Source organism: Plectropomus leopardus, chromosome 18 (genome assembly GCF_026936395.1).
Source record: "Plectropomus leopardus strain MGB_pleo_1.0 chromosome 18, ASM2693639v1, whole genome shotgun sequence".
Classification (NCBI taxonomy): Eukaryota; Metazoa; Chordata; class Actinopteri; order Perciformes; family Serranidae; genus Plectropomus; species Plectropomus leopardus.
Genome location: NC_142193.1, coordinates 27,460,040 through 27,483,066, shown reverse-complemented (window position 1 = coordinate 27,483,066; position 23,027 = coordinate 27,460,040). Strand labels below are relative to the sequence as shown.

At 43.8% G+C, this 23,027-nt stretch overlaps 2 protein-coding genes across 5 annotated transcripts in view; one reads left to right on the top strand and one right to left on the bottom strand.

The window, feature by feature from the left end:
* The window catches only part of ep300b (EP300 lysine acetyltransferase b), a 42,037-nt gene extending 28,321 nt beyond the window's left edge, over positions 1 to 13,716 (top strand). For all 4 annotated transcript variants that reach the window (XM_042504905.2, XM_042504907.2, XM_042504906.2 and 1 more), the window contains exons 23-30: positions 264 to 331; positions 2,266 to 2,416; positions 4,170 to 4,430; positions 4,629 to 4,794; positions 5,467 to 5,634; positions 5,967 to 6,128; positions 7,287 to 7,568; positions 9,299 to 13,716. In XM_042504905.2, the coding sequence (XP_042360839.2) occupies positions 264 to 331; positions 2,266 to 2,416; positions 4,170 to 4,430; positions 4,629 to 4,794; positions 5,467 to 5,634; positions 5,967 to 6,128; positions 7,287 to 7,568; positions 9,299 to 12,394 (4,354 nt within the window). In that variant the 3' untranslated portion in view covers positions 12,395 to 13,716. The remainder of the gene's footprint in view (positions 1 to 263; positions 332 to 2,265; positions 2,417 to 4,169; positions 4,431 to 4,628; positions 4,795 to 5,466; positions 5,635 to 5,966; positions 6,129 to 7,286; positions 7,569 to 9,298) is intronic.
* A 2,764-nt stretch (positions 13,717 to 16,480) lies between these two features.
* Positions 16,481 to 22,567, bottom strand: cbx7a (chromobox homolog 7a). Its single transcript, XM_042505198.2, has 6 exons — positions 22,252 to 22,567; positions 21,041 to 21,084; positions 20,805 to 20,870; positions 20,591 to 20,657; positions 18,128 to 18,443; positions 16,481 to 18,039 (listed from the first exon to the last, which is right to left on the bottom strand). Exons 1-6 carry the CDS (start codon positions 22,318 to 22,320, stop codon positions 17,507 to 17,509), a joined length of 1,095 nt encoding a protein of 364 aa, XP_042361132.1. The 5' UTR covers positions 22,321 to 22,567; the 3' UTR covers positions 16,481 to 17,506.
* Positions 22,568 to 23,027: the final 460 nt, after the last annotated feature.

Here is a 23,027-nt window from a genome sequence, read left to right as displayed (position 1 = left end):
CCAAGTCTTGCGGCTTGAGTGTAGAGTGAGAGTCTCTCATTCCTCAGAGTTGGTCTTCCTTCATGTGTGGTCTGTTTGTAATTAAAAGATGTGAGCAATTTGAGAGTCATTAAAGCTGTTTAAAGAAAAGGAAAACTGACATGAAAGGCCGAGTCATCTCTCGATTAAAGACACTTAATCACTGTCATCGCTGCTGATTGTGACAGAACTGAAGGCAACCTGCAAATTTAACCATTTGTTGTTTACTTCCTCCTCAACCACAGCTTTGTGTGCGACAGCTGCCTCAAAAAGGCCAACAAGACCCGGAAAGAGAACAAATACGCAGCCAAAAGTAGGTGGCTCATTTCATGTCTGTGTTTTACGGCCGGGTTTTTTTTGTTTTTGTTTTTTGTTTTTTTTTTATTTGCCTCAATACTGACATTTTAAAACATTAAGGGAGTCACTACCAAACAGTGATTTCCCTGTATCATTGTACCCTTACTTTGATTGTCTATCATTTTACTCCCAAACATTTTTAAGCAGTTTTGGGATCAGAGTCAATTGTTATTGACTATGTTTACATGCACATTATTATTCCAATTACGACAATATTCTGACTCTGATACTGGTCATGCAAACAGTATTATCTGTTTTTATCTGAATTTCTAAATTAGACCTTATTCTAAAACTGCGGGAGTCCTTAAAAGATTTCGTATCATCACTATTCTTAACTAAGTGACTGATGCGTTTGAAACCACAGACAGACAGTGATATGAACTTATTTAATGTCTTAAGTGTTCCTAAATGTTACTCACCGCTCGTCTGCTTTTATTGTGTTGTGTTTCTTCTGTGTTTGGTGGGCGAAAGACGCATCAAGATATAGTCTGTTTTGTTCTGTAGCATTTTTTGATTATAACGTGGGATATGCTGATATTATGTGCCGGTATTATCCAGGTGTAGGAGCCTTCTTTGGACATGTGTGCAGTGCATTCAGTACATGCACTTCTTTAACACAGCCAGCGACACACAGCGTCGTGTCTCTTGACAGTCAGCTCTGTATGTTGTACACAAACCAACTCGCCAACTGTTTGCAAGGCTCTGTTGGACAAAAGAAAAGCAGACAGAGGCTGTCCAACTTCAGTTGAAAGCTTTGAAAAAAATTCCAATTTTGACACAAAATGGCGCAAGGGGCTTCTAGCTGTTCAATTTTTCAATACTTTGACAAAATGTCACAGAATTGACGCCTGTCAAACCAAGCTTTAATCAGACTCTGTGGGCTGAATATTAATGAGAATATTAATGGAATATTTCTTTTAATTAGCCATGTAAACAGCTCAGTAGGTATATTGTCTTTTTGTAAATAATTGCAAAAAAATGAAAATTTTGTGCGCATAAACGTAGTCAGTGTACTATTGACTAAAGCTGATGTGTGATAAATTAACCCTTTGAAACCTGAGCAGATTGGTTGAAAATTGATTTCTTTCAATTAAGAAACAAAAATTACCCAAAATTCTCAAGAAATTAGTGAAAGACAAAGTATAAAGTGCTTAAAAATGTCAGTTTTTTTCCTAATTTTCTAATGATTTTATCTCTCTTTTTAAAATGTATTTTCTGCTCATTTTCTTATCACCTTTGCCTAATTTTTTACAATTAGTGTGACATTATTTGGCAAATCTCTCATTGCCTTTATTACCATGTTTCCAAAGAAATCAAACCCATTTTAACATGTTTCAAAGGTTTAAATGCCTTCGAAAGGCATCTTAATGCAAAATCGATGTTGATCCAGGAATCAAAGGGTTAAATTGAGTATTTCAGCATTTTTTGACATTCACGTAATTACTTTTTTGCCAAGAGTTAGATTAGACTAATACCACCCTCGTGTATGCACGGTAAATATTTGCGCTGTGGAAAGATAATATTTACTGTAATAAATAAATCTTGTTGTCAGTGTGAGTTTGCCAGGCGACTGGCAGAGACTCAGTGAAGTCACTGGCAGCACATAAGTCCTGTAAAACAACAACATGTTTTTACACTTTATTTTCAGTACAGATCAAACATACCAGGTACAATGTGTTAATTATCAAAGGTAATGAGGAAAACATCTCTGTTTGTTCCATGTAGTCAGACTGGTTCAGTCTCTCAGCTGCTGAAAGCTGTCTGTTTGAAAAACTCCAGAATAAGTTCATGTTGGATATTTGGCCGTAGCTACGAGTGACGTAAGACATCCTCTGTCCTCTCTGTGTTCCACCTTTTTTTGGTCTTCATCCTTCGTTTTGTCTTTTCCAGGGCTCCCTCAGACCAAGTTGGGGAACTATTTGGAGACACGAGTGAATGACTACATCAAGCGGCAGAACCTCCCTGATTCTGGCGACGTCACTATCCGTGTAGTCCATGTGTCAGACAAGACGGTCGAGGTCAAGCCAGGCATGAAGTCCAGGTACGAGGTCGAAGTTGAAATGTTGAAATGTGAAACAACGAAGTGCATCACCACTTCATCCTGGTGCCTGGAGGGGGCAGCGGTGCTCGGGGCAGCACTTCTCCAGGACCAGTTTCCAGGCGTCCGTTCCTCTACGGCAATGCATAAACAAAATGTGCAAGATTGCGAGGTTGCTAGGCAACAGCTGGTTGACCATGGTGCTCAGTATAGCAGGTAACAGGCAAGTCTGTAACAAGTAACTGAATTCAGTTTGTTTTCTGAAGTGTGGGAAATATTGTGAAGTCTGGTGGAGCTTCAGTGCACACTGGGAAAAGTTTTATTTCAGAGGAAACAAACTGATTCAGTACAAAAGGCCACTGTTTAATTTTAGAACAACCATCACTTCAGTACAGTAAAGTTTCTGTGCCGTCTTGTAAATATAGTCTTCGTGCCAATTTATCATCCATTTAGGAAACTTCACCAGCTGGCGTTTGAAAGCACATCCCACACTAAATTATCAAATCCATTCTGCGCTGTGGTTTTGTCCTGAGTCCTGGCAGATATTCAGTTAACCTGTTTGTGCCTGCAGTTTAAATTTTTCATTTCCTTTAGTGTAAGTGTTGTCTGGGCTTGTCAACGGACAAATCTGAAGCATCTTTATAAAGTCTACAAGGAGCCCATTGCTGGATGGAGAATTGAGTAGCAAACTGTTTGACCATCACAGTCACCTGGTAGAGCGGGCGTGCCTCATGTACAGCGTATGTGTCCTCGCCACAGCAGCCACGTGCGGCTCTTTGCCGCCCCCTTTCTGTAGCTGTCCTATCATAATAAAGGCAAAAAAACAAAAAACCTTTAGATCGATTTGTGGACCGAGTGATCAGAGCTGATCAGAATAGACTGATGGATTAGAGAAGCAGCTGAGGAGGGGGAAGGAAGGGGCCGATCACGCTGAGACGCATGGCGCCGGTCCCAGTCACTCCAAAAACACCTTGAAAGTGCATCAGGAAAAACAGCTGGCATCGCCTGTGGAGCAGAGCTGCACGTGGCCAAAAGTGACATTGATGAGCAGTGCGACAGCGCACCATGAGCAGAAGAGTTGAAAATATTTTAACCTTTACGTGTGCCCAAAAACTGCCAGAAAAAGTGTTGCACAACAGCAAGAGAGGAGCGCCCAGCAGGGGCACTCTACCATAGGGAAAAAAATGGTTTCACTGGCGCCACGTCTCGTGTGATCACCTCCTAAAAGCAAATTTCTTTTGCTGGTTAGACCCAACACTGGATGAACCGGGTGTGCAGTTCCCATTGGAACGCAGCTGTTTTCATCTTAAGTAGACTGGAAAACAATAGACAACACAAACTATATGAATGAACGTTTGCATTTTAACTGCACTTGGCGTTTTGCTGCTCTGTCTGTGCCCAGAGTACGCTCTGCCACGAGAGAGACAGAGGGAGAGAAATGCAGCTCTAAAAATTCTAAATTTGACAGCAAATGTTCATAATGTGCGCCTCAAATAAATTAATGTGTGGGAAACTTAATTTAAAAATTCCTGTCACTGGTTACGATTGGGCATCTCACCTGTTATCCACGCCTTTTCAATTCGAAATAGCTTTTTATGACCGATGCATTAAAGACATTGAACTGTGAACCGTTGAAATCCATATCTGCACACCTCTCCATGTTGTGATATGTCTGACAGTTCAAAAAGTGAAGGCAGCAGCAAAGAGTTGTAGATGTTTTGCTTCATCCCGGCTGTTTTTTGTTTTTCTCCTTCAGGTTTGTTGACAGCGGAGAGATGTCCGAGTCTTTCCCGTACAGGATGAAAGCCCTGTTTGCATTCGAAGACATCGACGGAGCGGATGTGTGTTTTTTCGGCATGCATGTTCAAGAGTACGGCTCGGACTGCCCGCCGCCCAATCAGAGACGAGTATACATCTCTTACCTGGACAGCGTGCACTTCTTTCAACCTCGAATCCTCAGAACTGCGGTCTACCACGAGATCCTGATCGGCTACCTGGAATACGTCAGGAGGCTGGGGTAAGAGAAAAGTTTGGACCGTCTCAAACATAAAACCTGCAAGAAACCAGTCATGATATTTCTCTAAATAAAGTGTGTTCATGATGCTTTGTGTTTATGAGCTGCCTCAGACCGCCTCAGTGCATTAAAAAGAGCAGGCAAATGGAATAAAAGGAAATCAACTTACTTCTTTTCTAATGAGTATAACATCTGTGTCAGGTACACAACGGGTCATATCTGGGCCTGTCCACCCAGTGAGGGGGACGATTACATCTTCCATTGTCACCCCGCGGACCAGAAGATCCCCAAACCAAAGCGGCTGCAGGAGTGGTACAAGAAGATGCTGGACAAGGCCGTCGCTGAGCGCATCGTCCACGATTACAAGGTGAGACATGTTTTCAGATTAGTTATTGTAACAGCCGTGTGATTTAATGCATTGATCACTGCAGATTATGATCCTGCTCCAAGAAACTGACTCATCCATGAACTCTGATTTTGAATGGCATGTTTCCTAAAATGGTGAAAAAGAACATTGATAATAATGATAATAATCTTTATTTATATAGCACTTTTCAGGGTTAAACACAAAGTTCTTTCCAAAATTAAAAGATTCACAGAAATAAAACAAAATATCCCATGTAGCGCCCCCCCCCCCATTATGACATGCCAAATTAACCACATTAAGAACAGTAGAGCACAATTATTAATTAACACTACGTACATGAACAGGTGGGGTTGCAAGTACAAAAATACAATTTCATAAAGAGAATTCAGCTCGTATAAGCTCATGTAAACAACTAAAATTAAGAATAAAAGAGACCACATGTATAAGCAGCTAAAATGCTAATAAAGTAGATGATCTTGTATAAAATGGGTAGAATGCCAATAAAAGAAGAAACTCTTGAATTCAGGTGAAAGTGCAAACAATATGGAAGTGCACAAAATAGTCACATGGGGAAACTAAAACAACATATATAATATGAAATATAACACCATCAAATAATGATATAAAGGGAAGCATTACAAGTATTTGAACACTTGTGTCTTTGTCCCTCAGGACATCTTCAAGCAGGCCACAGAGGACCGGCTGACCAGCGCCAAGGAGCTGCCGTACTTTGAGGGCGACTTCTGGCCCAACGTGCTGGAGGAGAGCATCAAGGAGCTGGAGCAGGAGGAGGAGGAGAGGAAGAGGGAGGAGAACAGCACCTCCAACGAGAGCACAGATGTGAGTAGAACAAAGAGTCCACAAGTAATCGTCACTCTAATGCTCTTTTTTTCCCACCACAATATACTTTTTAAACAAAAGTAGTCACTACTTTTTAAATGTAGCTTTGCAGATGTGTTTTTAGTGATCTGTGGAACTGTTGTGTGATTTTATGTGAGTCTCAGGAGTGTGACTGCTCTTTTTTTCATGTTTTTTTCATGTTGTTTGAGCCCCTGACCGAAGGCAGTTTTCTGTCCGTATATGATAGACAATAAAGTTTTTTTAATCTTTCGCCATCGAATATCGATGTTTGTCATGCCAGTGTAATAAAACTGCCGTTAAAACATTTTCAGGTCACAAAAGGAGACAGCAAGAATGCCAAAAAGAAGAACAATAAAAAGACGAGTAAGAACAAGAGTAGCATGAGCCGAGCCAATAAGAAGAAACCAGGGATGCCCAATGTGTCCAACGACCTCTCCCAGAAACTCTACGCCACCATGGAGAAACATAAGGAGGTATGCAAGTCCAATTTGATTAGCTGCTTTCTCTTTTATTAGATTAAATGGTGTAATTATAAGAACATCACGCTGACTCTGCTCTGAATACAGATCACTGAAACTCTGAGATTTACCGGTCCCTGCCGCACCTCCATAGCTGCTGTTTTATGGAGATAGATTTGTCTTAATATGATTTGTGTGAACAAACTGACTGATTCTATGTGTATATGTGTACTCTGTAAATATAAAAACCTTCAGAAAATACAAAAATAAAACATATTTTGCAAATATAAAAAAGATCTGCAAATTCCAGAAATAAAAGTAATTAAATACATTGAAAAAACAATAAGAAGTACATGTGAATATCTTAATATAACATTTACAATTTTCAAACAGACATTTGTAAATCTTTTATTTTTGAATCCAAAAGGCACGTGTGAATCAAAATTCTGTGATAAGTTCATATTGACAGAAAATTAGTCTCAACTGTGTGTGCAAAGCATCTTTATTTGTATGGCACATTTAAACTACCAGGGCAATTCAAAGTGCTTTAAAGGGTTCTGATTTACAATAAAAGAGTACAGAAAACAGATATAAAAGGTAACATTAATTATTAGAGGATTTTCAATTTAATTACAAAATCACCATTAAAAATAGCAAAAGTGCAGATAAGAGTTGCCAAGATATATTTAATACAACAAAAAAAGGAAAAAAGTTGTGTATAAGAGTACAATCTGCAAGTGTACAACTGAAAACTCTGCAGGGCAGCTTTTACCTACAAACACCAGGGGGCGTCAACATTCAGCGTCAACAAAGATGTGATATCGGATAAAAGTTAGAGAGAAATAAAAAGGTACAAGGTAGATTTATTTGTCATTTTTCTTAAATGTGGTTTAAGAAGAAATGAAATTTAAGTTGACCCTAAATCCTGCTACATCTTTTTGTCGTCAAAGGAGGAGTTGAGGAGTCTCGTAGTCTGGTGGTTCGGCAGCAGATCGTTCTGTATCTTAACAATAATGAAGATTAAGATACTTATAAAAAAAATAAACAAAAATGAAGAAAAACAAACCAAAAACACTAAGTAAAACGTGGATTGCTTGGGTTTGAGTTTTGCAGGATGGGTTTGATTTCTGATCTGAATAAAATCAGCTGATCGTCTCCACTTTTCATTCCCAGGTTTTCTTTGTTATCCGCCTCATCGCTGGTCCCACCGCCAACTCGCTGCCCCCCATCACTGACCCGGACCCCCTGATGGCCTGTGACCTGATGGACGGCCGCGACGCCTTCCTGACTCTGGCCAGGGACAAGCACCTGGAGTTCAGCTCTCTCAGGAGGTCCAAGTGGAGCTCCATGTGTATGTTGGTGGAGCTGCACAACCAGAGCCAGGACCGCTTCGTCTACACCTGCAACGAGTGCAAACACCATGTGGAGACCCGGTTCCACTGCACCGTCTGCGAGGTGAGGGTCGAGACTCAGATCCTGATTTTCTACCTTTGAATTTGACTGGAAATCAAAGTGACCCTGTGGATACTTTAGTTAAAAGTTAAAAAGTTGTCAAAACTAAAACATTAGGCCCCTTTTTCAAGATAAACAGTGTTTTTCCTCTTGAGATTATTTGTTTTTAAAACACGATTCAGCCAATCACATTTATAATTATTATCAGACAAATTTGTGGCCATAAAATAGTCATTTGATCTTTATTCAGATTGTTGTTTTCCTTGGCTAACAGATGGCATTTATGAGACATGACTAAATCAGTGTTTTATACTTTGTTTTTATTTGATTTGTAAATTGTGTATTCAGCTAAATTTACAACAACAATCATGGAAAGCAAGTCACATGACTTAATTTGATTTGACTTTATTGTCAGAAATAATTCTGAAATTCATCTCACGTCCCAGGATGTCAACTGTTTCACATTATACAAAAATACAAACAAAACACTCAACCAAACATCAGAATTACACAATAAATGCTAAAAATCATAACAGTCAATTCTAAAAGTGGATGCAGTACAGCATGTTACTCAGAACGTATTACATTTGGTGCTTAACTCAGGATAGTGGTTTGACCCGATTTGACCAAGGCTACATTCACGCTAATGCATGTTTGTTTTAACTCAACCATTTCTAAATTTACTCCTAGTATCCACACTATGCTGTTGTGAAAACCCTAAAACGTAGACCTTTAAAAGCATTGCTGACCCCGTTTTATTTTGGAAACTGCGGGATTGCATTTTAGTTTTGACAGACAGAAACAGATAAAACTTTGATACAGTTACCCACGTTTAATCTGTTTGAATCTTATATGTTTCAAAAACGTCACGTTGGGCAAGGTAAATCATTTTTTATTATGGATCCTTGAAAAGTCGTGGAAAAGTTTGGAAATATTGTCCATGAAAATGTGTGGGGAGCCTGTAACAGCTGCACCTCTCCGTCAGCAGCAGCAGTCAATTCCACCGTGTAACTTGAGACGTGTGAATGAAGTGAGTTGTGAGACGAAACCGATATCTGCACATGAATGCAGATCAATAAATTTAAAAATTAGAATCGCATTTTAGTCAATTTGTTCTGCCTCTTTTGCTCTCCACACGAACTGTTTGCTTGCAGGCAACCAAAACCTACTCAAACATGTTTTGTCAAAAGTACTTGGGACAACAGACAGAAATCAGAACACTTTTTCTCCCAAAATATTGTCCCATTGCTTACAGATTCTGCATTCATAAGCAGGGATTTGTATATAGAAATGACATAATGCCAAAATATTGAAAAAGGATTCGTCGGTGTGGGCATGTTGCTGTAGGGAGCAGGTGGGAAGGTGACAGATGAAGCAGTTTTGAAGCTTTGTAAAAGCCAAGAAAGCACGTGATTTGAGAAAGGACTGCATAAACTGAATTAAATGTACAATGTGCATTGATGTTACACTGACGTCATTAGGACGCCAAGAAGCTCACCTGGTAGAGCGGACGCCCCAATTACAAAAGGCTGTGTCCATGTCGCAGCAGCTACAGGCTCAATTCCAACCTGCGCCCTTTGCTGCATGTCATCCTCTCCGTCTCCCGCTGTCACGCTGTAGCTGTCCTATCCAAGAAAGTCAAGAAAGCTGAAAAAATATTTGTGGAAAAAAATGTTAAGTAAGTTTAAGTACTTAAATTAACATTTATTTTTATTTTTTCGTTCGTTTTCCAGGACTACGACTTGTGCATCACCTGCTACAACACTAAAGGTCACGAGCACAAGATGGATAAGCTGGGGCTCGGACTGGACGACGACAGCAACAACCAGGCGGCAGCAGCCACCCAGAGCCCCGGAGACTCCCGCCGTCTCAGCATACAACGCTGCATCCAGTCGTTGGTCCACGCGTGTCAGTGCCGAAACGCCAACTGCTCCCTGCCGTCCTGCCAGAAGATGAAGCGCGTTGTTCAGCACACAAAAGGCTGCAAGCGCAAGACAAACGGCGGCTGTCCGATCTGCAAGCAGCTCATCGCTCTGTGCTGCTACCACGCCAAACACTGTCAGGAGAACAAGTGTCCCGTCCCGTTCTGTCTGAACATCAAGCAGAAGCTCCGGCAGCAGCAGCTGCAGCACCGACTCCAGCAGGCCCAGATGTTGAGGAGGAGGATGGCCAGCATGCAGCGGGTGGGGCAGGCAGCCGGGGGGCCGCCGGGGGGACCCGTCGTAGGACTTCCTTCACCGGGGAACAACGGTACCACAGCTCCCAGTACCCCAACGTCTGGTGGAACCCAACCTCCAACACCTCAGACCCCGACTCAGACCATGCCTCCAGCCACGCAGCAGGGAATGGGCCCCGGACCCGGAGTCCAGCAGCAGCCGTCAGGGGGGATCCCCCAGCAGAGTGGCGTGCCTCCTCAACATCAGCTCCACCACCAGTTCCAGCCGATGGCGGGTGGAGGAGGCGGGGCCGGGGGGATGATGAGCTCTCCCCAACATCAGCAGCAGATGCTTCCTCAGGTCCAGCAGCAGCAGCAGAGCGGAGCAGCGACTCAGCCGCTCCAACAGCACCCCAACAACCTCCCTCCGTACGCCAGCAGACCTCCGGGCTCCTCCCCAGTCCACCAGTCGCAGGGCAAACCGGTCCTCGGCTCCGCAACGCCTCCCCAGCAGCAGCCTGGTGGCTCTGTCATGGCTGGAAGCGTCGGGGGTCAACAGCCTCCGAGCCAGCCTCAGGGCCCGCCGCCTCTCCCACAGCAACAACAGCAGCCTCCGTCCGGCCCTCCACCCGCCGCTGTCGAAATCGCTATGAAGATCCAGCAGGTGGCAGACGCTCAGAGGAAGATGGCGCTGCAGAGACAAGCAGCTCAGGTGGCTGCCGGCCTGATGCCTCCTCACCCGCACCACCAGCAGGGGCAGGGGCAGCAGATGGGCATGGGACACCCAGGCGGTGTTGGTGGGATGGTTGGCGCCCAGGGGATGCCACCGCAGACCCCAGCAGCAGTGGCAGCTGCTCGGGGACACATGGATCCACAACAAGGTGCTCCGCCAGGGATGATGGTCGGCGCCGGAGGGCCGATGCAGCAGCCCCCTCCGCAGGGTAACCAGCTGCCCCCTCAGGTGCAGCTGCAGCAGCAGAGGATGGGCGCGCCGCATCAGAACCCTCCACAGCCGCAGCAGCAGTGGGCGGGACAGGGGATGCCGCCTCAGCAGAGGCAGGCAATGATGAACCAAATGGGCCATCCCGCCATGATGGCGGCTCAGCAACAACAACAGCAACAGCAGGAGCAACAAGCTCAGGGCCACGCCGCTTTGATGAGTATGGCGCAGCAGCAAGGTGCTGGTGGCGGGATCCCAGGGGGAGCTGTCCCCGGAGCTGCTGGTGTTGCTGGTGGAAACATCCCTCAGGCGGCCCTTCAGGAACTGTTACGGACTCTCCGCTCGCCGAGCTCGCCACTTCAGCAACAGCAAGTCCTCAACATCCTGCGGTCGAACCCGCAGCTCATGGCTGCTTTTATCAAGCAGAGGGCCTCGAAATACAAGGGGGTCCAGGGGGGCCCAGGGGGTCTCCCTGGAGGTCCTGGTCCCACGGGGGGTCCCGTTGGGAATGTGATGGCAGGAGGGGGCCCACAGGTGAACATGAATGCTGCAGGTGGCGGCCAGCCAGGGATGCACATGGGGGGTCAGGGAGGGACGAACGTCAACATGGCAGCGATGGCTCAGCTGCAGCAACAGCAGCTGCAGCAGCAGCCGAGGCCGATGCTCAGCAGTTTACAGCAGCAGCAGGTGGCGGCGCTCCAGCAGCAGCAGCAACAGCAGCAAGCGGGCGGCAGAGCGATGCAGGGCCAGGGGCCACAGATGGGGAACCTCAACAATCCCCAGTTCAGAGAGATGCTGATGAGGCGACACCTGCAGCAGCAGCAGCAGCAGCAGCAGCAGCAGCAGCAGATGGGAGTGAATCACGGTCAGTTCCAGCAGCCGCAGCCTCCGCAGGGGCAGGGCTACATGGGACAGCCGGGGATGCAGCCTCCTGCTGTGGGACAGGGGCCCCCTGGAGGTCCGCCGCTCGGCCCTCAGCAGCCTGGCGGTCCTCCAGGCCAGCAGGGACAGGGTTACCCGGGGTCAGTGTCCCAGCAGCAGGCTACAGCTGCACTCCAGCAGAGGCTCCAGCACCAGCACCACCTTCAGATGCAGCAGCAGAACGCCATGGCCGGTCTCCCAGGGGGGGACACGGGACCAGGTGGAGGGGGCCCTCAGCAGCCGCCTCAGGGCCCTCAGCCCACTCAAAGCGGCCCCCCGCCCTCATCGTCTCAGGCTCTGCTCCAGCAGGCGCTCCACCAGAGGCTGCTCCAGCAGCAGCAGCACCTGGGCCCCGGGGGGTCCCCAGCCCAGCACAGCAATCCCATGAGCCCCCAGCAGCCGCAGCAGATGGCGCAGTCCCCGCATCCGCACCAACACCTGCAGGGCCAGGCGCTGTCCACGTCGCTAGCCAACCAGGTGCGATCCCCTCAGCCTTCACCCAGACCTCAGTCCCAGCCGCCGCACTCCAGCCCGTCTCCGCGCATGCAGCCGCAGCCCTCGCCACATCACATCTCCCCACAGATGCAGACGGGCTCCCCACACCTGAACCAGCACCACCCGGGAATGGTGGTCCCCCCGCAGCAACAGCCAGCGACCCAGCAGCAGCAACAGAACTCTATGGAGCAGTTTGGGTCGGATCAGAGCGCCATGCTCTCGCAGCTGAGCGGCATGGCGGGTCTACACGGGCCGGGGGCCAACGGTCAGGACCCGCTGGGCCAGAACATGAATCACAACCCTTTAGACATCATGTAGGAATTCTACGTAACGTGTCAAGCTGAGCTGAAAACGCTCCGTGATTCTTCGCACAAACTGCACTCACCCAGGACAGTGTTATTGTTATTACTTAGCCTTTCTTTTTTATACTATTATTAAATGTTATTTAAAATGTTTTCAATAAAGATGCATTGAACTGAACTTCCTATGGGAGATGAACAATAAATCAAGCAGTCGTTAAATAAATTAGAATAAATGAATTGTAAGTTATTGCTGTTAATATATTTTTTTGCCAATTGTGGACAAAGAGGGGGACGGTTTCTCTAGCGCCGCCTCTCACCTCCACCTCTTGCTGAGAAAGGTGATATTTTCGGGGGGTAAATAGGAGTACTTGCCTTTTTTAAGAAATGTTTTTAAGATTTTAAAAGTGGTCGAGAATTAAAGAGGATTTAATGCAAAGAACTTTTTTATCGGTTTCCCCATCATTCAGTCTTTCTGTTTTGCAGAGTGATGTGGATTATTATTAATGTAAATCCAAACATGATGCATATCTTCATTTTTTTAATGTTTGGGTTTGCTTTATTTATTTTCTTTCAGGGCGGGCGGTTTGGGGGTGTTACGTACCCTGAGACTGCTACAATTCGTATAGAAATATATTTTTGTTATTGACTGTTATGACGGGGGTTAGTGGATGTTTCATTTCTTTAGTTGGTGGGAATAATTAAATGTCAGTGTTTTATTGCAGTGGTTGAGGCTCTGCTGTGAGATGTTGAACGGACATAATGTGTCGTCCCGGCCGGCTTCTGTATCGGGTCGCGCTGGAAGGGACTCTCTTCCCTCGCAAACATGCAAGCCCTCTCCCTCGAATGTGTGTGCACTCCTTCCTTTAAAAGACACTTAATTTGGAGCAGTGGAGGCTTGGGGAGGGGGGGTGCATACCTGTGTGCCTGAAACATTTTGAGTACATGGGCTGGGATGTGAAAATTTCGGGTGGGGTGGGCTCCTTTTAGTGTTTTTAGGATTCCGCTGTTTGACGTAAACAGAGGATTTTGATCCAAATGAACTGTGTTGCACAGAAATGAGGTGAAAGGAGGAAATGGGAGCAGTCGGTCTCCGTCTCTTTCTGCCTCGTCCCCTTTGCTGCTCCCCTCGGACTTTTAATCCCCTCCCCCTCCTCCTCCTCCTCCTCTTCTTCCTCTTCTTCCTCTGGGGGAAGTTGCTCCCCCTCCCCTCAAACTCCATCCTCTTTATCTTTCTGCTAAGAACTTTGGGAGTTTAATTTAATATTTTTTACTGTACAAAGGAAACACAAACTGTGGACTCAAATACTGTTTTTTATAATAAAATGAAAATTACCAACAGTGATGTGTCCTGCATGTGACTATTATTTTTTTAGAATTAGACAAGTTTCCTCAGGATCCTCAAAATCATAAAAACCTGTAAATGCTTTAAAATAAAAAGTATAAAAAAATAAATGAATTTATTTAAAAAATTAAAAAGTACTTGAAAAAGTCATGAAAAGTAAAAGTATAATATTTTTTTTAAAAACATTAAAAAAAAATTGTAGTATTCTAAGTCACTAAAAAAAACAACAAAAAACGTTATAGTATGGGGTTAAAACATTTTTATGAATGTAACGTTATTAAAAAAAATCATGACATCAGTTTTTCCACAAAAACTTTTCTCAGAATTAAAAAAATAATAACTTTGCTAATCTCCAGTGAATGCATTATGCTGTCTTACATTTCAGTTTGCTTTTTTTATTATTTTTTTATTTTTTGCTGCAGCCGTAATTAAATTTTATATGGAGCATTAGTTATGAGCAGAATGATCCCATAAAGCAGAACCTGTAAGTTACTAACTGCTAAATAAAACCATGATTCATTTTAAAGTCCCCTTTGAATTGAATCCACTTTACACTCTAGGGCCTTCGCTTTTTACAAACTAAGACGTATTTTTGTTTATTTACTCATTCTGAGATTGTCATGATTCAAAAAGGAAATTAAATTTGGAAGTTAAATTTTGGGAGAAAAAAACCCAAAACACTGTTTACAGCATATTGTGTTTGGATCCAGACGCATGTCATCACAGCTGGTTTATGTTCCAAAGTCAAAAGAGGACAAGCAGTAAAAGTACATGCCATTACTAACTGATATGCTCACTGATCTTGTGATTTTACAGGATAACGTGTAATTTCCTTTTTTCCAGTTCAACCACAATTCCGAAATTCCATAAAAGTACAGTGGAGAATGAACTTCATGTCCTCTAAATGATGTTTCTCGTTAGTGAGCCCCCTCCCACATCTACTGCTGCACTCCAGACATACTGAGCCAATGATTCAGACAGCATCCACTTTCACTTGATGGCGTCACTTTCAGTAATTTGTCTTTCCTGAGAACAACTCGCCCCCTAGTGCTCACACAAGGATTGTTCAGTATCAAGGCAGGCAGTAACAGTGAATGCCAACACATGTACAGTAGTGTAAAAGTGGCATGGTATTGGCATCTTATATTTTATCAAAGTTTTATTTTAAAAGCTGTTTTTTTGTTTTGGGTTTTTTTTCAAGGTACTTGTGACTTTCACAGTTAAACTTAATGTCATAATAAACAGGAATGATTTTTTAATGTCACAGTATACCATGTCCTAGAAGTCATAAAGTATGTTGTCCAAACTCATGAAACATCATCATGATATAGTATGTTGTCCAATGTAATAAAAAAATGTCATGTATAGTCTTTAGTTGAAAATCGTGCAAAAATATCACAGTGAAATATGTCAAAATAATCCCCAAAAATCAAAAAACGTCAGTGTGGCATGTTGCCCAAAATCATGCAAAAACATCATAGAATATTTTGTCCAAAACCATAAAAAAGGTCATCGTATATAGTATGTCGTCCAAAATCATCAAAAAAGTCATAGTATAGTTTTCCAGAATCAAACAAAAAATGTCATAATATAATTTGTCATCCAAATTCATGAAAAAAATGTCATAGTGTAGTATGTTACCCAAAATCATGTCTTAAAAAGGAAAAACTGAAATATCACATTGACATTTCTCTTGATCATCTTTGAGATGTTTCCCCACCTTGATTGGAGTCCACCTGTGGTAAATTCAATTGATTGGACCCGATTTGGAAAGGCACCCACCTGTCTTTATAAGGTCACACAACTGACAGTTCATATCAGACAAAAAACAAGCCATGAGATCAAAGCAACTGCCAAAAAAGTCATAGTTCAGTATGTCACCCAAAATCATGAAAAGATGCATAGAATAGTATGTCGTCCAAATTCCTGAAAAAAACATCATAGTATAGTATGTTGTTCAAAGTCCTTAAAAAACATCATAGTGTGGTATTTCATGGTGTAGTATGTCGTTGTCATGGTTTCGGTTTTTAGTGGACTTTGTTTTGGGGTTTTCTGTTTTCTTGTTTTCTTTGTTTCTCGTGTTCTGGTTCTTGTGTCATCTGTGGTTTTTCCTCCTGTCTCTTTGTTTCCCTGATTTGGTTCACCTGTCTTCTATCAGTCTCGTTCGTCCTCCCTCGTTGGAGTCTCTCCTGCACACCTGTTTCTGTTTAGGTCTCCCCAGTGTTCCCAGTCACACCTCCTCTCCTGTGCCCAGCTGTGTGTCGTTGTGTTGATTAGTGCCCTGCTGTTTATATGCGTGTGTGTTTGCTTTTGTTCTGTTAGTTTGTCTGTTCACCTCGCTGCGTTCATGTCTTCACCGCTCTGTTCACCTGTCGTGTTTCTGCTTGTCTTCACCCATAAACCCGCCTGTTTGTTTTAGTTTGATTTTGATTTGAATTCACTTTATTTTTGTTTACCTGTTTGTGTTTTTGATTACTCATCATCAGCATCAAATGCTCGCTTTTGTTTGCACACCGGTCTGCTTTTTTTGTGTTCTGCTTTTGGGTCCTCATCCTGCCTCACACCTGACAGTCGTCCGAAATCATGAGAAAACTATCATAGTCAAGTAAATCACCCAAAATCATGAAGAAACATCATAGTATAAAATGCCATAAAAATGTATGCCCAAAAATGTGTTTTTCTTCAACGAAATGATGTTTCCTGATATTTGATGTGCATTAAAAGCAGTAATCCTACATAATAAAAGCTTCAGGAAACATATTATTTTAGTACATATTTATTGGAAATGCAGTCAAAATAAAAATCCATTTCTAGAGAGAAGACATGTTTGACGGCTCATCGTTGTCAGAGAAAGACACATAGAAGTGACATAAGTTAGTTTAGCTTATACAAGTGACATGCAATAAATAATAGCTCACTACAGTCTGACCTACAACGTACATTTGCTTCCATTTGTACACAACAGAACAGCGGCGGTGTAAACTGATATCTCCTCTTTTGAAATGCACAAAGGCTAGTGAAGAGAGTGGACTATCAATTGGTAATACAAAAATAGAACCAGGTAGCATTTCATACTTGAAAAGTAAGAGGACAGACAGACAGCAAACACAACGTCTTTTTGTGCATCCAGCCTTCTTGAAATGCAGAACTTCATCTAAGCGGCAGGCGTTAATTCTTTGTCTTTGTTTTTTTTTTTCTTTTCTTTTCTTTTGTGACAGAAATAAACCTCTTCAACAAACCACAGGACAGTGCTTTGTGCATGTGTGGCACAGACTGACGGGGCATGCAGTAATGTCTGTGCAAATACTGAAAAAAGAGCAATTTACAAAACATTATTTGTAAAAAGAGGAGCGATTGAAACAGGCCCGGAGATCAGATCTGAGTGTGTGATCTGGCTGGAAAGCACTGAGGACGACTGGAAAAAGTAGCTGCATGGAAGTAGTAATGTGGACTGTTAGTTTGCTGTCTCAGCATCTGTCTCAGGCTCTCGGTAAACCCAGTGACCCCGGGAATGAAGCCTGCCATCCGCTCAGTCCTCTGGATTGCAAATGAGGACATTTTTGGAACCTCGGGTTTCCTATCGCGCCTAATAAATGAGCCACAATGATAAAATTACCACTCATTTTTTATTTAAAGGCAACAATGTCTTCCTTTAACTCAGTAGGAAATGAGTGTAGCTTTGTAAACATGTGGAGTTACATAACATACACAACTATTTACATGTACAAAATGAGTGGCAAGTCTAATTATGGTTATTTCGAGCTCTCTTTCTCTCTTTCTCGTCATTCAATAGCCCTTAAAGAAGCCTTCGGCCACCTCTGCCTCCTTAAAAGTCACCGTCAGAGAGTTGATAGTCACGTCTGTAAAAATCACCTTCCCGGGGTGTCCTTCCGTGGCCGGGGCGGTCTGACTCCCCGGTGTTGTCGTGCTCTGATTGTCGTCACTCACTTCTTCTTCCTCCTTCCTCACCTCAGTGGCGGAGCAGGGGGCCACCGTCTCGCTGCTCCTCTGAGCGCTCACGATCACCGAGGTCGTGTTGTTGCGCTGGCAGACGCTGCTCTCTAACGTGGGACACTCCAACTCCACGGCCTCCTCACCTCCGTCCCAATCTGACCTTTCGGAAACGGCGTCTTCCGGTACGGCTTCAGTGACCGGAGCAATGTCTTTTGATTGGTCACACGCAAACGTTTGGTTCTGTCCTTCTTCGGGTATCCATGTGTCTGCAGCTACCGCTGTCAGGTCGGTGTCCACCTTCTCCTCCACCTCCATCTCTAAGTCCTGACGCTCCAGCTGGGGTGGAGAGCTGCACTCCGACGGACCTGAAAGAAAGACAAACTTGATTTTTTTTAAGGCCAAAAGTCACAGCAAAGCTGCTGAATTTCTAACCGATTAACTTGACAAACCAACCATATAAACTGTCTTCACGTCTCTCCTCGGTGGTGCACTCAGACTCCTGCTTCTCTTCTTCGCTGGTGCCGCCCCAGTCCTCCTCGATGGGCTCCTCCCTTTTCCTCAGTGGACGGATGGGTTTGTTCGAGGGTCTCTGCGGACCCCGCTTGGACACCCTCTGCTTGCTCTTCCTCCTGGCGAGGCGGCGGTACAGGCTGCCCCGCTCGCCCTGGTCCACATCCGTGCTCATGGAGCGGGTGAGGGAGAGACGCAGTCGAGGCGGGGGCTTCTCCGAGACCTTGTGGGCGCTGCGGAGATCCATGGCGAAGATGTTCTGGGGCGGAGCAAAGTTGAAAAGTTAACACATGAATTGTTAGTGTTCAGTTTGAGGCAACAGCTACACTGTGATAAGTTAAGTTACAACTTTATCGATCCCCATAAATGTGTTTTTTGCAGCAGCACAAGGACAAAAATAAAGTATAGAAAGTAACAGAAGTAAATAATAAGAAGGACATAAATAATATAAGAATAGACCTCGAAATACCGCCACGTGATTGTACACGCACGAATCAAGCTTACATCCATGTCTGTGAAAACATGGATGCTTCACACATCTTTTCCTCGAAAGCACAGAAGATCTCTACAGTCGGTACAGTTTAAGGGTGGACACCCGAGATTGGTGTCACCAATTCAGTATCTGACCAAATGTGTCCCCTTCTGTTCCCGAGTCATGAAAAATGGACGGAAAAGTGCTTTTGCAGAACATTATGACTGCACAGTTGACCTTTCACCACTTTGATATAAAATGTCAAAACTTCACAATTATATCCTGTTACACATTTGTGTGAAATCTGAGCCCATGAATTTTCAAGTTATGGCAGAAAAAAAAAAGTTTTATGATATCACCGTGACCTTGACCTTTGACCTTAAACTACCAGATTCTTATCAATTAATTCATGAGTCCAAGTGGATGTTAGTGCTAAATTTGAAGAAATTCCCATAAGGCCATCTTCAGATATCACTTTTCACAAGAATGAGATGAATGCAAGGTCACGGTGACCTCGACCTTTGACCACCAAAATCTAATCAAGTCATCCTTGAGTCTACTCAAGCATTTATGCCAAATTTGAAGAAATTCCCTTAAGGTGTTCTTGAGATACTTGGGCCACACAGATGCACGGACAAACTGAAAACTGCTTCCAGCCGCAGCAACCACCGACACCGAAGCACGATCAAAGGGGAAACTGCCAATCTGCTGAATAAGTGTTTGCTGGACAAAGGAAATTATATGACATTTAAAGGTCTAGGGAGTAGGATTTATTGGCATCTAGTGTTGGCACTGCAGATTGCAACCAACCAGTTCTGCAGAAATTTGTTAATAAATCATCAGAGTAAAAACTGAATATCCCAAAACACATCAACGAACCCACTTTCTCACTAGTCCACAAAATCTGTATTAATCCAATGTTAAAAAATGTCTGCAACTATTTACTCCTATTTGGGTTTTCATTTATTTTATTATTTTTTAGAATTATATTTTGCCATTTGTGCTTTACTTGATTGATATGAGAGAGAAAATGTTATATTATTTGATTTATTAGCTTTTTGCCCCTTACTACAAAACACAGCATGTCTATTAGTTGCTTTGCATTCATGTCTCTTAGTGCCGAAACATGCAACATCTCTGCCTCTGCTACAAGGAGAGCACCCCAACCAGTAAAAACAGTTGTATAATTTCTTCTGAGGATCTGGAGGGAGATTTGTAAGAAAAATAACTCAGATTAATGTTGGCGTTTGAATACAGGTGTTCCAGCACAGACAGTATGAGGAAAATTGAGTGTTTTTGGCCATTAAAGCATGTAAATGCTCCGTACTTGAGATGAAAAGTCAGGATGTCGCAACCTCTGCTGCTTCGATTTGGACTCCTCTTGGTTTAAATACACCCCACTTAAAGCACACCTGTCTGAGGGTTTATTTTAAAATGTTCCTAACTAGGAGTGACAAATTATTGGCCTGGCCGAATATTAGGGCCGATATTTGGCATTTTGCTGATTATCTGTATCGGCATTTTACTTAAATAATTGCAGATAAAAATTATGAATTAAAAAAGTGCAAAGAAAGTGTCAACATTGGAGGAACTTTTACTTTGTAAAACCCCAGGGAGCTATTTTTATTCATTATTTTTCCATTCAAAGTTTCACTGAACTTTATGAAACAAAGTTGCTGGGAATTTGCAACATTTTCTCTTAAATTATTACAAAGATTATCATTTTTATTGTTAATGCATATTGGTACCAAATATCTGTCTCATGAACAATTAATAATCTCTATCGGCCCTGAAAAAAACCCTATTCCTAACCAACAACAGTCTCCTGGTTTAAGGTGAAAACTGACTTCAAATAAAAATAAAAACCCTCACTGAGCCGTCAGCATTAGTGGTAAAAGGTATTTAGAGACAAGAACAAAGATAAGTGTCGCTACCCGCAGAACGAGCCTCCTGGGTCTGAGACCTTTCCTGCGATAGGCCAGAGCTCTGATCTTCTCCTGACTGGGAGAGAAAAAGAAAGAGAAAGAAACAGAAGCGAGGGGCGGGAGAGACAAAGTGACAAAGAGAAACAGATTGTGAGCGAGAGAACAAAACAGAAAAAAAGTGCTTTGCAAGCATAAAAATGCGAAACTCTCCAAGATTACTCACTGCTCTTCGTAGGCCAGGACCAGGCGCGGGTCCAAAATATTGTCCTCTGGTTCCCAAGTACTGTACCTGCAGACAAACACAGTCAAATAAATAAATCTATCTATCTATCTATCTATCTAGCTATCTAGCTATCTTTACGAGGCGTGGTGCTCAGGTATCAAGACGCATTTCGAAAAGGTTACTGGGTTTACAATGATGGGATGAGGTCACTGGCTGATGACTCAAGTCTTACTCACTTGGGGGACCATCCTTGCCATTTGAGCAGATACTCCACATTTCCCTGAGGAGAGACAGACAGAGACGATTAGAGGAGATGCAGCGGAGACCACAATTTAAAAAACTGATCCATGTGATGCAGAAACAAGCTGCTGCTGTGTGTGAGAGAAAGAAACCCAAAGATGACTGTCGCTTTAAAGTGTGGAGTGAGGAGGGGGGAGGAAGAGGAGGAGGGAGGGTCATGGACATTTTTCTCCCTTTCAAATGATGTTTTTCTGAGGGATGACGTCAATGACAGCGGGGCTGGGCGGCCTCCAAACAGCAGCTTTTCTCTCTCCCTCTCCCTCCCTCCCTCCCTCCCTCTCTCGCATCGCGGTGACGTGACCGCGCATGCAGCCAGTTTCCACAACGCACGGGATCTATCTAGAACATTACACCGGTGGCTGTGATAGGTGGGGCCACAGGAACATGTAAACAACGTGGGGTTGCGCAACGTTCAAGCAAGCGAGCCTGGAAGAATGATCACAGTCATCCGGAGACGAGAAAAATAACTGTGCGCTCTAAGGATGACGAGCGCGTGTTCAGGAAAGCTGTTTATTTACGAGCATAGAGGTCGCATCTATAGTTGCAACATTTCATTTTGTGATTAGAAACTTTAAAATAGCGCCTTATCGTTGCGTAAACGTGATGTCGCACTGCACTTTTAATTTATTTTGCACTGCACATGCTGCGCAAAAATGTGCCGCGCATTCCCAACTGTGATTATAATCCACATCTATCCTGCTTGAAATTAATGGGTCACCATAACGCAGCATTCAGTGACATTACGCAGCAGTTTCACACCGATACCCCGCCGCTCTCTTCTGGCGTAACGCAAATCAACTGCGCAGCTCCCCGCACACCGGCTGGATTACCCGTTTTCAGGATACACACCCCCTTTTCCATCTTACTACAGCTGCGTAGGCTCCCTCAAAACACGTTCATGCTGCAGCATCTCTGCACAGGAAGGTTACAGGATGCGACCCCCCGCAGCTGCGAGTCAATGTTAAACTTTGGCGCAGTAAATCAAAAGAGTAATGTGAACATCTCTTTTGCGTAAACTATAGGGAAAGTGCGTAGCCTAGTTTTGTTGTGCACGAGGACAGCGGATGGTACACTGAACATACTGTTCCAACATGGGAAAATAAGTTATGCAAGTTACATTAAGTGCATAACAAGTCGCACTTCTTACCTTTCTCACTCTCTTCTTAGTTATTGACTCAACAGCAAACACTTGATCTCCTATTGATGACAGCTCCATCGCCGCGCGCTGCTCCGCACGCTCCAAACAACAAGCAAAACTGGGTCTCTTCTGTTATCGTCGAAATGAAAATAGTTTTAAAAAGGGACAGAAAATAAAATCTCAGAGTGTCCCTGCAGCTGTTATGTCTCGGTGTGAGGACTCGCTGTGAGCGCTGAGTCTCCGCTGCTCCCCTCACTAAAAACTCCAGCTACCTGCCTCCCTCACTTTTTATTAAAATCTGCGACACATCAACACAGGACAGCGCTGCTTTAAGTCGGGCGCGCCGCCTTTCCATTGCGTAGGGCCGAGCCCCCAGTGTGCGTGCCCGCGCCCGCAAGGACGCGCACGCAAATTGGAGCAGAGTGCAGGAGAGGGACAGAGGAGGAGGGGGAGGGTCAAAGCGACAAGGTTATGTGAAACTAAAGTTAGGGGAGGGAGTGGGAGCACAGAATGAGAGATTTCACAACATTTCTAAAGAAAAATATTTCCTGTAAAGGTTTATCGGCAGGATTTTCCTCAAAAAACAATTTATAGATTCCAACAAAGTCATTAATTATGACCAACTAGAAGTGTGCGTGATTGTGTTTTTATCTGCAGACTCTGCCCACTGCTCGTATTTTCTAATTTTCCTCCTTTTTTGTAATGTTTCTGGGCAAAGTGCTTCAATGAGGTCGCCACTTTAGGTCAAGTTTACTGTGCTATACATTAAAAAGTACAGTACAACA